Here is a 16,167-nt window from a genome sequence, read left to right on the forward strand (position 1 = left end):
TTGAAATTGAGTGACATGCGTTGGTGCAGCGATGCTGGTTGCACAAAGCGGGATGGCTAGGAAATGGAGCTTTGGCAGCAACTGCCCTCTGGAAGGTCTCACTGCGAAAACCAGAGCCTTTTGTTGCAAATGTAGTAGGGCAAAGATATAATGAACTGTCTAACTCATAGTTCAAACAAAGGTCTCCCTTATTATGCCCATTATTGTTTGGCGTCATTATAGTAGGAGAGAGCGGCTCTATTGCTGCGGATTCGAGGTTGCGCAATTGAGTGCAATACCATGGGAGAGAGATAGGGTGATCTGACGACCAAGGGTTTGGGAGTGATGACCGCCTCAACCGATGGACCGGGGGCATGCTCGTTGATTGCTCCCGTAGATTCGTTCCAGATTTCAATTTATGGTCCGGAAGACTGATATGGCGGCACGTGGATGGTTCAGTGGCAATTATAGTCAGATTATTGGTGTTGAGTAACTCGAGGCTCTGAACATTGTCCCCGAGCAGTTTCCGAAGACCTGGGGAACGCCGTAAAGATGCATGTGACTCACTGGAATTCCGATGCGAGGCCGCGGAGCTGTAGCCGCTGTCTCCTCGTATATGAGAGCTTGCGCAGCTGCTATAGCTGAGGTGTCTTTCTGGGAGTTTAATTGACGACGGAATGGGTACTCGGTCTCTGTCATAAACGGATATACCCTCATCGTCGGCCTCACGTAAGTCCATCCCGCGGCATGATGTCGTTGTGGGCGACTTTTCAAAGGAGAAAGGACTAGCGGGAACGTCGATATCATCCCCAGCTGATGTGGCACACGAAATGTCCAAAATAGTCACCGGCATACCATTAATTGCGGAGGAAACCGAATGGACCAGAGCGTTTGGGCATGTTTCATTTTGTGGATTCCCGACATGGTCGGGATTTGTAGCGTCGAGGATTGATTGATATTTGGCGTACGCCTCTGAAGACGGGGCGGTCCCAATACTGAAAGAATCCTTGAAGTTTAGGATGTCAGGGATGACCTCCAAAGCTGGGCTTCCTGATTGGTCAAGACGCGTCCGGTCACTGGGACAAGGGGATGCGGATCCGTTGACAACACGTAAAGATCCTAGTTTGAGGGAACCTAGGTGGGTGTACCCAAAATCACTGGGCGTAGTTGGGCGACACTGTGGCAACAGCTTCACGTCCCTAGGCAGGACATCCTCATGCGCTAAACAAGTATGCTCAGATAGCGACTCGGGTGAACCACTTGGCTCGTGATAATATCCGGAAAAAGTTGTCGTTGCCACTTTCCTTGTGGCTACTCCGGGACGTGTGAGCAGGGAACGTCGGCGTATCGGAAGATTCTCATGATGTTTTATCCTTGTATGGGAGTTGAAAGAACCCAATCTATCAAGTGTACGTTGTTGGACTCCATTTCTAGATTTTTGGGACGAGGAATGGACTGAATAAGACCTTTTCGGTTGTCCAATCAATGAAGAGGACTGGGGATTGCTCTGAAGTGTGGTAGGCTGGAACGTCGCGACTTCAGATGGGCGAAAAGAAGCTCTCTCGTAAAACGATCCACGCCTGCTTGGCGTGTGGCTGGGAGAAGTAGGCGGCGGTGGCCATATCTCACCTGTGTTGTGAATGCTTCGCCGAGCGACAGATGATCTTAACGTCGCTTCGCGACTCAATGGCTTAGCGGAAAATGACTGTGACCGCGGGTTGTGCAGCACAAAATCATCAGAGTCGACAGGAACAGAAACACCCGTCCAGGGGGTTTGCCTTGCAGTTGGGGTAGATGGGAGCGATAGCGCTCGCTCGGCAGGCTGAGGCAATGAGCGCGAGCTAGGACAGCCTGGAACTGATTGATTCTGTGGTGGTTTTGAAAGTCGATTCGATCGTCGGCGTTTGTCTCTATTTGGGAGCGATAGAGAGCTGCCCATGACTCGCAGAGTAAAACCTAGTGTCGCCTGTATCAGCTTCTCCTTCTCCTGGATGCAGCTCAACAACAGGCATGAGCGCAACAAGAGAATCAATAATCACGACAAAGGTTTAGAGTGAGTTCCGGGCTGCAAGGTAGCCCGATGATAACCCAGATTGAAGTCGGTCAGGCCATACGGGCAGGGCAATATGTATGCCAATCGAACATGACATATTAAAAAGGACGAAAAACTTTTTCATGTCACCGGAGTATTCAGAGTCCGCATGTTGTTTCCCTCGTCTTTCTGATCTTCAACTCCGTCTTTTTGCGACAGAAGGAATTGGGTAGGTATAGATGCCGATGTTGTGATGCATTAGGACTGAAGATCTTACCTGATAGGGCGCTGCAAAAGCAAACACAACGACTAGATTCAAGGATCTAGCAAAAGATAGACAATTAGGTATATGGGCAACGTTTCACTGATAACCGAGACCGGCGACAGTATATACATAGACAGAGCCCGGAAGATCTGTTACTGTATACAAGAAATGGCCGAATCAGAAACGGCAAAAATGAGGATATATGAATATGGTGGGTGGGGAAGCCCTTGGTAAGTAAGACTAACCAACTCGAGGGCATATAAGGGATTCAAGGGACATAAAAGAGCAGGGTAACTGGACTCCATGCCATGATTGAGTATGCAAGTAACACACAACAATGACGAATGCGTTTGTCAACGGCAACAGCGAAACGGAATCAGCGCCAGGAGATGACGAGACCGGCAGCGCGAGAGGCCGGGGAACAGTTGACCGCGCGCAGGTGAGATGCGCGAATGGCAAAACAACAACCTTGCAGCCGGCTCTGGAGTCTGTACCCAGTGTCAGAGAGAGATTAAGCTGTCATTATTCCGGTCACGGACAGCCCACCAGTACCCCACCTAAGACTTCAAGAGCACATTGAAGCATCCTGAAATCACGTAGCTACTACTAGCCACGGTAGGGCAGTGCTCTACTCCGTAGTGAGCTTAGGGATAACCGTTACCCATCAATAATTGGATCTGCGCTAACTCAAACGGCCTCTTCTTGTTCCTATGATGGGCAGGCCCGCGGAGGACCGTTGATTCCGAAATGCTTCCATTTTATTACCGTAGGTTTGGTTGGGATCAGCTCAGAAAGCAAGATAGAAACAAGGACAAATCTTCAGTTGCGAGGCCAGGATCCATCCTGGTGCCCTGATACATGAGAAGTTGTTAAATCGGAAACGCTCCCGAGGACTGGACAGTGGAGACAGGTGCCTCGGGCCTCAGGCTTGCAAGATGCAGCTTGTACAGAGTAGCTGGTTGCAGTGAGTTTGGCAGCTTCATACGGAGTATCCCTCCGCTTTTGAAGTTTCAATCTCAACCAACCGCTCTCATCGAGCTGAATAATATCCACCCTCCTCCCTGAACAACGACGATGGGGGAAACAAAAAGAAACAACCGCTGAGAGAAACAACTCCGGACCTTCCGTGATGTGGCATTGGATCTTCGATCTCTGGTTGTGACCTTGCCGTTTGCAGTTAGACGGGAGAAGTCCCGAGGTCCGCATTCGGTTGGCAGCTGGACGTGGCGGATCAGCTGCTGCGTCTTCCTACATACATCCAGATCCTGCAAACAATACGCAAGTCTTGGAGGCACGACCAGGCTTTGGTGGCCAAGAACACGGTGTATTGATCGCCGAGAGTTGAGCAGGAGTCGGTCTACTCCGGTGAAGCATCCTGCAGCCCAAACTTTTTGCTCTGCGGCTTATCGCAGACTTACTCGTTCAAATGACCGCCGCAAGCTCGGGGCAAAGCGCGTTGTCGATTTTTCCCTTTCTCACAAATGACGAATTCGAGAGCGGCTGCCGCGCGTTTTTGGAACAAGTTCAAGTGACCGCTGGGTCAACAATGCCATGGTCATCGATTCGGTTCCAGGTAGCAACCCTATCCCCCAGTCACCCACCGCCGCATTAGTCGATTTTCCCAACTAACCAGCCAGACAACTGGCCAAATCCTGAGAATCTGCCAAATACTCAACTCTGATCGCAGGGCCATTCCGGATGACCGTCTCGCACGGCCATTGGACGGGGGCTCACAGCTAGAAAATATGGAGGAGGATCCTGTTCGTGAAGAGACTCTTAGCTAATCATCAGCTTTTCTGACAGATGTCAACAGGAAGCCCTTATTCGTATGACCAATACGCATGAGCTACAGGTAGAGTATGATATTCTTCTCTCGGCTACCTATCAAGTTCCCGTCCTGTATTTCGTCATACGGCGCGCGGAGAGACTTTTGGGCATAGATGAAGTCTACAGTTATCTGGTTCCAGACCAGTATAGGAAGAATATTCAAAGCGTGGGTATCATGGGTGGTATTAGTTTCGGCGTATGTGCCAGTAACCTTGACACTAGAACGCGTGGCTCATGTATGGTAGTATCATCCGGTGTTCGGAACACCAGCGTTTTTTGTCCATCCATGCAACACAGCGAGTGCCATGAGGGACATCTCGAGCGGACATGGAATCGACCCCGAGACATATCTCATAATCTGGCTCGGCTTGGTGGGTAATTGTGTTCGGCTCCAGCTACCAGGTGAGCTCTTCGAGACGTGGTCCTTTAATTGAAGAGATGTGAGAAGTTTGACATGCTTTTCCCACTCAAATCCATCTTAATCCTCATCTGAAGAGGCCTCCATTGGCACATCACTATCCTCATCCATGGGCGCTTCGCCTTCATCGCTTTCTTCCTCGCGAGGCCGCTTGACTCCTTGGGCCGTTCCATTGGGCTCACCCGAAGGCTTTGAAGGCAAAGCGGCTGCCCCAGGAGGTCCACTGAAAATCGACTTTTGAAGATCCGTTGAGACAGTCGTATTTTGACCGGGGGCTGCTACCGGGGCAATATAGGTTCCGCGAAGTCTAGCGATAACATCTGAGGTGCTACTGGCGTAAACAATTTTCTTCCCATACGTCAGTCATTACTGAATCAATCACTATATCGAACTTACCATTGGCTTGCCAAAGAATTGGAACCCCTGGAGTGCACGCATCGCTTGCGTACTTGCTTGAATATCCTTGAAGACAATATGCGCTTGGCCCCGCATCTTCTCGGTCTTCATGGCCACAATGTCGAGAACAGTGCCGTACGTGGAAAAGAGAGTGTAAAGCGATAGTCGGAGATCATGTTTTCGAAGCTTGTCTGGAAGATTGGTACAATACAACCTGTGAAGGAGTAAGCGATATTTGTTAGAACACTAAGGGAAGCGACTCACGTTTGGTTTGGAAGACCAGCAGGTGGCTTTGCTGGTGGGCGAACAGGCATTGTTTTCGTAGCCATTGCGACGTACGTAATAGGGACGCTGTAGGGGGGCCGGATGCTGAACCGCAGCTTTTCCCCTCAAAATTCCGAATATAAATCCTGTCGCCCAAGCGGCGCTGGAAGCCTGGAACTCGAGATACGCAGTCACATGATCAGTATTATCTAATCGCCACCGCGGCCCGCAACGCATCATGGGGGTCACCAATGCCCCGGCTTTCCAAGTGTCAACAGCAGCTCGACGACAGTAGAGAGCTCCTCCTGTCGTTACAACAACAATGGCTACCGCAGAAACCCACCATCTCTTTCACGCCCCCATTGCCGATCATTCGTTCTCCTCCGACAAGTCGATCCTCGCTGTCGCCCGCGAGAACAATGTGGAGCTTTACCAGAAGACAGGCAGCAAGTTCTCCTTGACCGATGAGCTGAAGGGCCACGAGAAGACCGTTACCAGTGTGGACGTCGCACCCAACTCGGGTCGCATTGTTACTTGCTCGCAGGGTATGGCTTAATATTCGTCTTTAGTAACGCAGCTAATTCAATTTGGATCTAGACCGCAACGCCTACGTTTGGGAGCAGACCCCCGCTGGTTGGAAGCCGACGCTGGTACTACTTCGGATCAATAGGGCTGCAACCTTCGTGCGCTGGTCGCCCTCCGAACAAAAATTCGCCGTCGGATCCGGTGCCCGCGTGATCGCTGTATGTTACTTCGAAGAGGAGAACGACTGGTGGATTTCCAAGCACCTAAAGAAGCCAATTCGGAGCACCATCACCACCCTGGCTTGGCATCCAAATTCTGTTCTTCTCGCCGCAGGCTCGACTGACTCTCACGCGAGGGTCTTTTCTAGCTTCATTAAGGGCGTTGATACTCGCCCGGAGCCCAGCGCCTGGGGTGAGCGACTTCCGTTCAACACCATCTGTGGCGAGTTTCTAAACGACTCCGCGGGATGGATTCAGGGCGCTTGCTTTTCTCCCAGTGGGAATGCGCTTGCATTTACTGGGCATGACAGTAGTGTCACCGTCGTTTACCCTAGTGCCCCTGAGCAGCCCCCCAGGGCAATGTTAAACATCTCGACACGTCTCCTCCCATTCAACAGCCTGATCTGGAATGGGGAGAACGAGATTATTGCTGCTGGTCATGTAAGTTCTGCTTTATCAATAATCATCAATTTTCTAATGTGACGTAGGATTGCGAACCATATCGCCTGCGTGGCGACGAAAATGGATGGCAGTTGGAGGGCAGCATTGAGAGCAAGACGGGCGGAGGCACAGGGAGCGTCCGTGAAGAGTCTGCCCTTAACATGTTCCGTCAAATGGACTTGAAGGGCCAAACGCAGGCCGACACTCAGCTCAAGACTGTCCATCAGAATACCATTAACACTATTAGGGCTTATGAGGGCACCGATGGTGCGGTGCATAAACTAAGCAGTAAGTCAACCTTTTGGGGCATAGATCCGTGTCGTGTATTAACTCTGTTCAGCAAGCGGAGTGGATGGCCGCGTAGTCATCTGGACCATCTGAGTTGGACTTGCGCCACCGAAAACGGGTTTCATTTGATAGGAACAGCCATAGAAAATCCAAAGATCGTTCATGCCTCATCAGCTTGAACCTGAGCTCGAAACCTGAGCTCGAAACCTTACTCCGTAGTGTCGGTCAAAAAATCGCCCTCAGTCCAGAGTAGTAGAGTCAGGTGCGATTGGCGGGTGATTATTAGAGCTGGAGGTTGTACCCGACAGCCAATTCGGGATAAGTGCTTTCTTTTAGCGTTACTCGTCACTATCGATGCCCCACTCTTGCCCAGTGGGGCATCGATAGTGACCGTTACCCCAGAATTATCGACGTCACGTTCCTTGGTAGAGATCCGCCGAAGACCACTTCATATAACAACCCAGACTGCGCCTCAAACGATCATGCACAGGTCTAGGGTGCTACACAATTATGAGTGTGTTTCTTGATAGTTTCTTCCTTGCTTTCAATGTTGTCCTCGCACAACTATGCACCGTCTCAGTTGCTCATGTGGCACCTGAGAATGATCGGCCGGAGAAGCAGATCTCGTCGGACCTCTTCGACTCTCTTGAGGAGCTTTCCCGCATCGTTGATATAGCCTACTGCATTGGGACCACTGGTGTTCAGAAACCGTTTCAATGCCTTAGTCACTGTCAAGAATTCAAAGGATTCGAACTGGTCAACGTGCGCCTCGCCACAGAGAATGCTGGTATAAAAACTCACAATACTTAGGCATGGCATACGGGCTTTTTTCTCTCTGACTCCTGCGGCTACGTCGCCATCTCCCACCCACCTTCACCGAAGCGAATTGTCGTGGCCTTTCGTGGAACATACTCGATCCCAAATGCCATCGTTGACCTTTCTCTGTACCCTCAGGAGTACGTGCCGTTCACCGTCGGCAACGATACCGATGATGATACGCCAGACTGCATAGATTGTTGGGTACACCTTGGTTTCATGAATGCATGGCAATCTACGCGCACAATAATTATGGACACCATCTCCGCATTAATAGACGAGTATCCGGATTACACTTTGACGTTGGTGGGCCACTCGCTCGGCGGCGCTGTCGCGGCACTTGCGGGAACAGAGATGCAGCTTCGCGGATGGAATCCTGTCGTGACGACGTTTGGAGAACCTAGGGTGGGAAACCAGGCCTTTGTGGACTTTCTGGACACAGTCTTCCAACTTGATTCTGGCAACGAGAAGTGGTGGAAATTTCGCAAGGTGACGCATGTAAATGATCCTGTTCCTCTTATTCCGCTCACTGAATGGGGCTATGAGATGCACGGTGGGGAGATTTACATTTCCCGTGTCGAGCTTCCGTTTTCCGTTGAAGATGTCAAGTACTGCCAGGGTGGCACCGATAAAGACTGCATTTCCGGCGCCGAGGGACGATACACCACTCTCGCTCGACATGGTTCACACGGGGGTAGTTTTTCCCATTCTAATGAGGACCAGCAAGTCCTCTCACGTCCATCTGTCTCGGAAGAGGGCCAGGATTACGAGAAAGGAGCGTCTTCAAATCCGGTTTTCCAGATCGCATCTCATCTCCCGTGGAATATAATTCCACCCAGGTTCCGATTATGGGAGTTACTTTACTCCCACCGCGATTATTTTATCAGTTTGGGGCTTTGTGTCCCTGATAGCGACCCGTCAGGGATGTGATGGTTTTGCCCATGTTGCTTCTACTCTGGATGCTAATGAGTGATGATATCCTCGTTTTCTTACTGCTAGCTTATTTTGCTAATATTGACATCACTTACCGACCAGAACCCGTATCCAATACATAATGACACGGGATACTTCCCTCTGGAGCTGGTGTAGGCACTAGTTAAGGCTTGAGGACTCTGGTGCTTGGATCTCATGTCATTGTCTCATTCAGTTGATTGCTGATTATCTAGCTCATTTACATCTCACAGCATATTAAGGAGAATTGAACACGTTAAGGGGAATTCAAACGTTAACAGCTGGCCTTCACATAAATCAGCGCATGGATGTGCAACGTCAACGCAGCATGAAATATCAACCAGTGACATGCATGACAAGTATAGAACAAAATATGCCAACGCAGGATAAAATTAGAAAGGAAGAAGTAATAGGAATAAATGATATGGAGTAACATAAATGCGAATACCCAACACGGTAAGTCAATAGCCATCACTTCTCATGCTCTAAACTTGGCACAATGACCGGCCCATACTTGACGACCTGTCCGAACGACCCATCCCCCTGCACCATAAAATCAACTGCGAGATTCAGCTTCCCACTGCCCCCAGGGAACGGCAGGCCACCACCCTGCTGCCCATACATCGCAAGCGACATTTGACTCCCGCCAATGGAATCCGGATCATAGGCGACAATGGCAATGTAATTCCGCCTGCCCATGAGCTTCTTATGCTCGCGGGCTTGGCCAGTCACATCACTCTGGAAGATCTCCATCATGTCCTCTTTCGTGTCTGAGGGCTGAGACGGGGTGGAGCGGTGGCCGTTTGCTGGGACATAGAGTGGCTTGTTGCTTGAGTGAAGCATTTTGATGATGTACGAGGGTGGCGGGCTGTTGACGACAGAGGAGGAGATGAGCTGGTACATTGTTTTGTGGTCTGAGGGGTGGCCAGGATCGTGGACAAGGCCGGCGCCGCAAACGTTGACAGCACCAGAGAGGAAGGTCATTCGGAGGGATTTTTGGTGTGCGATGCCCTGGAGGGTGCGGATGAGGTAGGTTCTTTCGAGGTCCTTTTTTTCTCTGTTAGTTTTGCTGCTATCTGTGGAGGTGACCAGGGTTACCTTTGACTCGTGAGTCCATTGATCTCGAAGCTCGTCGAGCAAGTCAAATTCGCCGAATGGGCTCAGGATTCCACCCATGAGACCACTTTTACCGACGGCGCGCTTGACGGAGTCAAACCCGGACCCGACGACGTCCTTGGCCCCTACTACGCCCGCAACAGAACTGGTCACCTTGCCGAGAACGTTGTACGCGCCGGTAACCGCTCGCTTGCCAGTGGTAAATGTCTGGGCGATGTGCTCAGCAGTCTCTAGCCGTGGGTAGATGAGGGGCACTGAAGTCATCCATAGACAGTGCTGGACTGTGAGAGGAAGCATGGCGATCTTGGGGAATATGCCTTGATATGTTGGCCCAGCGAGCACCTGGTGCTGGTTACGCTCTGAGCGGCAATCTAGACCAACCAAAACCACTGCTGGTCCGAGGTATTTGACAAAATGCCAGCCCGTACCAGTAATGGTAAACAGATCATAATCTGTGCTGACGTTGCGGAGGATGTCGAGTGTGGTATGGTGCTGAAAGAGCAGGTACATTTCAATTCCAACGCGACCAATGTTCTTGAACATGTTGGAAAACTGCATATGCTCAGGATACGAGCCAAAGCCATCGAAGCTAATCTGTCAGTGTCCTCCAGTCAGAGTGCGGGTGAGACTTACATATCGTGATCATCAATTTGACAGACATATGGAATCTGAGCAAAGGACTCTCGCAAGTATGGCTGATCAAAGTGACTGGTGTAATAGTGAAAATAACCGTGGGACACGTCTTGCTCATGAGCGGCCGTCCAGGGCGCTGTCTTCCTCGCCTCTTTCCCTCGGATCAGGAGCCACTGCTTCAGGGATGGGATCTCCTTCCACATTCGGTCGGCGTAAATCTGACCTCCTAGACACAGCTGAGCGTGGAACCCACCAATCTCAGCATGTTTCTGCATGATATCCTTCCACATGAGACCAACACCCCCTAGCCGGGAGCGCTCGTTCTCATTGACGTTGAGAGAAAAGTCGTTGCCCGAAGTTGCAATGAACCGCCAGCTCGCCTCGTGTTGACCGGCAACCAAGAACTCGTAGCGTGTGCAGCCAAGGTGCGATGTAATAGCGTACGTCCATTTCGCAGCTCCAGACTCGTCCATCTTCAGGTCAACCTCATATTTGTAAAAGGTCCATCGTTGGTGTACAGATATGGCCATCGCCTTTAGCTGGCGTGGATTAGGCGACAGGTCGACACTCTGATGGATATGAATCGTTGGCGGCTGGCCGGCGTCCGTGACAAGAAGAATAGATCCAAACCATATACCGCTCTGGACATCCATGTTCGCATAACGGAGGTAAGGACCAAAGTATACGCCGTTGGTAGGCGCTACCTTGTACATCTCTACGCCACTACTTGGTGGAGGTCCACTAAAGCCTGCTACAGCTGGGGACTGTAGACTTTCAAACCCAGGTGTCATTGGAACACCCGGGGATGCAAGAGGCTTGCCAAACGCTGAGAATCCTGGCGAGGCCAAAGGATGGGCACTGTACACACTTCCGACGGGAGACATTGGTGCCTCATTAAGGTTCAGAGGCGTAGGTCCCTTGGGGAACTCCCATTGGGTGGACTGTGTAGGAAGGTGAATGTAGTAGTACTGACCAGAGTTTGGGTCCAGATGCGCAATCCAGCCTTCTGGAAGCGGAGGTGGTGACGCCGGGGGTAAGCTGGCTGCTGGCGGCGCACTGGCCTGTGTTTGCTGAGGCTGGAAAGCTGGATACTGGTCCCGTTGGCCACCGGCCAGCACGTCGTTGTGCGGCTGTGCAGCATCCTGCGGTGAATTTTGCTGTCTTGGATCATTGGCAAACGCCGGATGGTCTTGGGCCGGGACCATGGGCGCGGTAGCTCCAATTCCCGCAGCTGTTACTGTTGCTGTGACTGCAGGATGCTGCACAGCCGCGGAAGTCGGTTGGTTTGCTGCAGCTGCCAGACGTTGCTTTTCATTCGAATAGCCCTGAGAAGCCGAAGCTGGTCGCGGTACACTCGAGTAAGCCGGAGGAGGCGATGAACTGATGCGCATTCTCTCCAGATCTTGCTCGAGAGCATTACTCGGGATCCTCGCAGGCTGCTGAGTCTGTGGCGGTTGTGACGGAGCCACAGCCGGACCTGGTGTAGGATTCGGATCCAAAATCTGTGGCGGGACCGCCTCGGCGCCCTGGTACACGGTCGGTTCTCCATGGGGGTGAGATCCGGGCAGCTCAGTTGGAGTCCATGGCCGCTGGATAGGATTTCTCGGTTGCTGTCCGGTGTATTGTTCTGCTCGCCGCTGCGCCGCTGCGCTCTGAGCCTGAAATCCGGTCAGAGTCGATGTCCCCGCAATCCCTGAAGCCGCATAGCGAGCTTCAATATCAGAAGTCGGGTGCTGCCCAGGTTCAACAATCGGTGTCTCCGGAGGCGGCGGAGACCCTCGCTCGGCACGAGTTGTTGATGTGGAAGCGGTCGAGCTAAAGCGGTTGATACTATGCTGTGGCGGTTGTAGATTCTGTGATGTTGCCGTACGTGACGCTGGTCTCGCAGAGGTGGAGGGTTGCGGAGGCGGATAGTAGTGCTGGTTGTAGTCCGGATATGCCATGTTCTGCGGTGGCCCAGCGGCTGGAGGCCCTGGAGGCCGCTGGTTCATCCTGGCTAGATACCCTTCTCTATCGCCAGTGTCAACTATGGGAGAATCCGGTAGCGGCTTGGGCGCATTTCCTCGTCGTTCTGCCAAAGTCGATTGTTTGGGTTCGCGGCCATCCCGGGGTCGCAAAGCGGGAGGATAGTCAACTGGAGACCTTTGTCCACTGGACGTCGGAGAGGCACTCTGCCTGCCAGCTTGGGGTATTGGGCTCGAACCACTCGAGCCTGGTACCCGCACATGTTGCTGCAGCCTTGGCTGTTCATCGGCGTATGGTAGAGGGGCAGCACCCGGGGGAGCTGGAGAAGGAGTTTCTCGTTTGCTAATGCGCAACGGCCCAATTACAGGGGACTCGATCTCATGCTGATTAGGGCCTTGCAGGAAAAGCTCCTTCTGAGAACGATTGTTCCCAGAGGGATTCATCGTGCCAAAACCTGTTGTCGCGTAAATTCCAGACAGTATTCTGACGAATGAACACGGCGGTACGGATGTTATAATAGAAGAAATACGGGACCGAGTCTAAGGCTCAGGGGACAAAAAAAGGAGCTACCGAGGGTGGGCTGAGATGCGGGGTATATTGGAGAGAAGAATAGTCGTCAGCGTATGCGCTGAAGTGAATAACCAGTTCGTCACAACTTGAAACCCAACGAGGACGAGAGCAGGTTCAGAAACAAGCGCAGAAGCCTGTGGCCGGCTTTAGCCTGATGGTGATCACGGTCATCATCACGCAGCGAGCAAGCCGATGCAGATGCAATGGTTGGTTGGTTGGTTGGTCTGAGATAGGCGCCGGGCATTTGGCAATGCCTTGGGAGACTTCATTGGCCCAGCAGATCGCAGAGGAGGGGCTGCTCTACGGAGTACCTAGCTGTAAATTGCCGCCAAGGAGCGAATGAGCCCCCAGGAATCGACAGTTTACTCATTGGAGAAGGAGACGAAGCTGCTAATAATGTTCGCCTAATCACCTTCACGGTCATCTCCGAGCCTGAAGATGTTAGAAGTTTGGATTGTTCAGACTCAGATGTCTGGGTCGGCTCGCCCCGCAGCGAGACCAGGTATAATCATGAAGACATGCATGACTCGTGTATTCGTCGCTAATGAAACATGACATATAATCATCCAAATTGGTCCTTCATGATGGGTCAACCATAGCTCACTAGCCTATATCCCTGGTTCGCCGCTACCTCCCTCCAATCGATCTCGCGCATATGCCCTCCGCTTCGCGAATGCTGCAATTGGGTTTCGCACACAACCTGAAGGATCGATCTTGCTGTCGTCGCCTGGTATCCATATCCTGTCTCTTCAAGACTCGTCAATAGCTTCAACGCCGTCATCTTAGCTTCGGTTGACGTTGCAACAGAGCCAGTCAAAAACAGGGGAAAGATTAGGAATAAAGGGCCACTGTGACGGCTGTGGACAGCCATTCTTGCTGCGGAATGGAGGATTGCCTCTGTGTGTTGTTGAATCTCTTGTTCAAGATCGGAATTCACTTGTCCATGCCGAAGAATTGAACAGGAGAAAAGAAGAGATGTGTGGAAGAGGATAGATAGCTGGACGGGATATATTAGCTTTGTCTCGGAATATACCATCAGTCGTGATTTCCCTTGCTCACCTGATGGAAGATATGCCGTGCTCGCCTGGATAGGTTTGGTTGATTTTTTATAAGAAACTGAACTTCCTGTGCATTCCACAACTGCCTAAACCCCCTACGCGAAGATTCAAGTTCCCGGTACACACTTTCCGTACATTTAACAGTTGGGGCCCTCACTTTGGCAGCGAACAATCCTAAGCGAGCTGCCAACACAAAGCACTCCCGGTACACCCACGTAAGTAAAGGCTGGGCACCACGTCCTATATCATGCATCAACCCTGCTTGTTCAAATCCCACTGGGTATAGAAGGGATTCGGCTTTGGGAAGYAAGTGGCCCTCAACCGCTGCCCTGATATACTCTCCCGATCCAGTGCCACTAAAAAGAGCATATAGATCGACTTGGCAAATCAACCAAATAATGACAGGATATCGCTCTCTTTCGGCGACGGATTGTCTCACTAAAGATAATTGGAGCAATCGGGACATATTGTGCGACCAGAGATTTGGACCGTTGCTAGGTGCTGTAAAAGCAATCTAACCTCGTTAGCACGCAAAAAATGGCCAGAGAAGCACGTTACAAACCTGGTAAATAAGAAGGAGGAAATGAGTCAGAAATAATCCATCCGACAGAACATCGTCGCAGTTCTGAAGGCTGCTCTGGAGGGAGGGTAGGCCATGGTCATAGTACTGTAGGACATCCATGTAGTGAGCATTTCCCTGACGAACCAGACTGAGGGCTGACACCGCCATCATCACATGAAGAAGCTGTCATCGAAGTCATTAGGATTCATGCAACCCAAGCAAAGCACTCGGCACCACCCACTGGAGGGAAATTGGAAGCCTCTTGCTCAAACATGTTCGCCTCCAAGTAGCCGTGGCCCCCAGGGATCAATTGCATCCACACAATATTCTGGAATTGATCAAGAAGCGCCATGTCGTAAGTTTCAGGATCGACGGACTCAGATACCTGATCCTCTGAGATATCCTGCAAAGGAGTATACATCATCGTGTTTGGGACGGATGGTAGGTCAGACTCCGGAGACTGCGTATAGCTCCGACGGCTGTGATATGCTTGCTTTCTGGAATCTCTGAATTGATTGAGGAACACCACATTGGGGTCCTCAGACGTAGTGACGTCGTCCATGGGATCGTAGCTACTGTACTCGGAGAGCGGACTCGAGTACGGGTTGCTAGGCACAGTTTCAAGGGTATCCTCTGAGTATTCCGGGAGGCGCGCAAAGCTTTCTGGTACCACAACAACATGATACGTCCCTGGCGCTGATCCCTGTGCTTTTTTCTCCCGGTCTTCGTCTGATTTGAGCCTCGAGAAATCGGGAAGTAGATCGTAAGGGAACGATTCCGAAGCCGCGATGTGCTCTCTCCTGTGCGATGTTTTGGCTGCTAAGATGACACCATGCCAATTAGCATGTTGAGTAACGGGTTTAAAACAGAATAGGGTTTCCCACGGTCCCAAACAACATTTCCTTTAGTCTTGACGTCGGCCATGCGCTCCATAACCCGACGAGTGTCGTCTCTGAAACACAATCGCGGCTGATAGTCACAAACATGGCCAAGCCGTGCGCATTGCTAGATATCAATTCATGTTAACATATACGTGGAGACTCAGTATAGGACCTAAACTCACATTGCATTGTGGATGAACCTCATCGCATTTAACTATGGACAATCAGTACATGATCTGATGGCGAATGATACATGCGATTGTGTTTGACTCACTTTTGCGACTCTTATACGAGACAAACCGTCCAAGTCAGCGCATGCTCACTTTATATAACCTATTTGCATGGGATAAAGAGGATATGGCTCACTCTGCATGTCCTGAATTTTGAGATTGAGTTAGAAAAGGCATGCCAAAAGGAGAATTGCACCATGATAGCAAGACATACCAACATCCAGTCCGGGAACGTGGCGGGAAGCGGAGACGGGGCTGGATGATTGTCGCTCTGCCAGCCGTCGGTGCACCGCCATGGCGGCTCAACGGCGTCACATCATCCTTAGGTGCAATGGTAGGCAGGCGTAATGGGCGCTTCCTCGAAGATTGACCTTTGCGGGCGGACATCTCCAAATCGAGAACGGTTCTCGGATGAATGGGATATAGAATGGGCTGGTGCTGCAATGGATTAGACGAGAACACCAGTTCGAGAGAATGATGGAGAGCAATCAACAAGCTACCTTTAAGCATATATATAGTATGACACTAGAGCCTCAAGAGCCACGTGTGGGCGATGATAGCTTTCGGCCGGGCCCTGCCCAGGTTACTTCTTTTACCTTTTTACCTTTCGATTGTACGCAACCGGTAATCGGAAGCGAAAAAAGTAAGAGCCAGACCAGAAAGACCAGAAAAGGGATCGAATGGATCGTGAAGATACGTTCTCAGCTGGGGTGGGGGACCAGTCTGGACAGA

General features: G+C 51.2%; 6 protein-coding genes across 6 annotated transcripts; 2 read left to right on the forward strand and 4 right to left on the reverse strand.

The window, feature by feature from the left end:
- Positions 1-542: 542 nt before the first annotated feature.
- Positions 543-1,918, reverse strand: DSM5745_11501 (uncharacterized protein; the record flags this gene model as incomplete). The annotated part of the gene is made up of 3 exons (XM_026753517.1): positions 543-614; positions 665-1,200; positions 1,609-1,918. 3 exons carry the CDS (start codon positions 1,916-1,918, stop codon positions 543-545), a joined length of 918 nt encoding a protein of 305 aa, XP_026597912.1.
- A 695-nt stretch (positions 1,919-2,613) lies between these two features.
- Positions 2,614-2,856, forward strand: DSM5745_11502 (uncharacterized protein; the record flags this gene model as incomplete). Its single annotated transcript, XM_026753518.1, has 2 exons — positions 2,614-2,715; positions 2,752-2,856. The coding sequence occupies 2 exons, from the start codon at positions 2,614-2,616 to the stop codon at positions 2,854-2,856; spliced, it is 207 nt and encodes a 68-aa protein (XP_026597913.1).
- A 1,725-nt stretch (positions 2,857-4,581) lies between these two features.
- Positions 4,582-5,231, reverse strand: DSM5745_11503 (U2 snRNP complex subunit MSL1; the record flags this gene model as incomplete). Its single annotated transcript, XM_026753519.1, has 3 exons — positions 4,582-4,869; positions 4,918-5,131; positions 5,182-5,231. 3 exons carry the CDS (start codon positions 5,229-5,231, stop codon positions 4,582-4,584), a joined length of 552 nt encoding a protein of 183 aa, XP_026597914.1.
- A 272-nt stretch (positions 5,232-5,503) lies between these two features.
- Positions 5,504-8,399, forward strand: DSM5745_11504 (uncharacterized protein; the record flags this gene model as incomplete). The annotated part of the gene is made up of 5 exons (XM_026753520.1): positions 5,504-5,726; positions 5,779-6,365; positions 6,413-6,653; positions 7,144-7,415; positions 7,464-8,399. The coding sequence occupies 5 exons, from the start codon at positions 5,504-5,506 to the stop codon at positions 8,397-8,399; spliced, it is 2,259 nt and encodes a 752-aa protein (XP_026597915.1).
- A 492-nt stretch (positions 8,400-8,891) lies between these two features.
- DSM5745_11505 (WW domain protein) lies at positions 8,892-12,577 on the reverse strand (the record flags this gene model as incomplete). The annotated part of the gene is made up of 2 exons (XM_026753521.1): positions 8,892-10,125; positions 10,170-12,577. 2 exons carry the CDS (start codon positions 12,575-12,577, stop codon positions 8,892-8,894), a joined length of 3,642 nt encoding a protein of 1,213 aa, XP_026597916.1.
- Positions 12,578-14,529: 1,952 nt separating this feature from the next.
- Positions 14,530-15,731, reverse strand: DSM5745_11506 (uncharacterized protein; the record flags this gene model as incomplete). Its single annotated transcript, XM_026753522.1, has 4 exons — positions 14,530-15,143; positions 15,209-15,329; positions 15,388-15,419; positions 15,650-15,731. 4 exons carry the CDS (start codon positions 15,729-15,731, stop codon positions 14,530-14,532), a joined length of 849 nt encoding a protein of 282 aa, XP_026597917.1.
- Between the last annotated feature and the right edge of the window lie 436 nt (positions 15,732-16,167).

The sequence above is a fragment of the Aspergillus mulundensis genome (genome assembly GCF_003369625.1).
Source record: "Aspergillus mulundensis strain DSM 5745 chromosome Unknown scaffold_27, whole genome shotgun sequence".
NCBI lineage: Eukaryota > Fungi > Ascomycota > Eurotiomycetes > Eurotiales > Aspergillaceae > Aspergillus > Aspergillus mulundensis.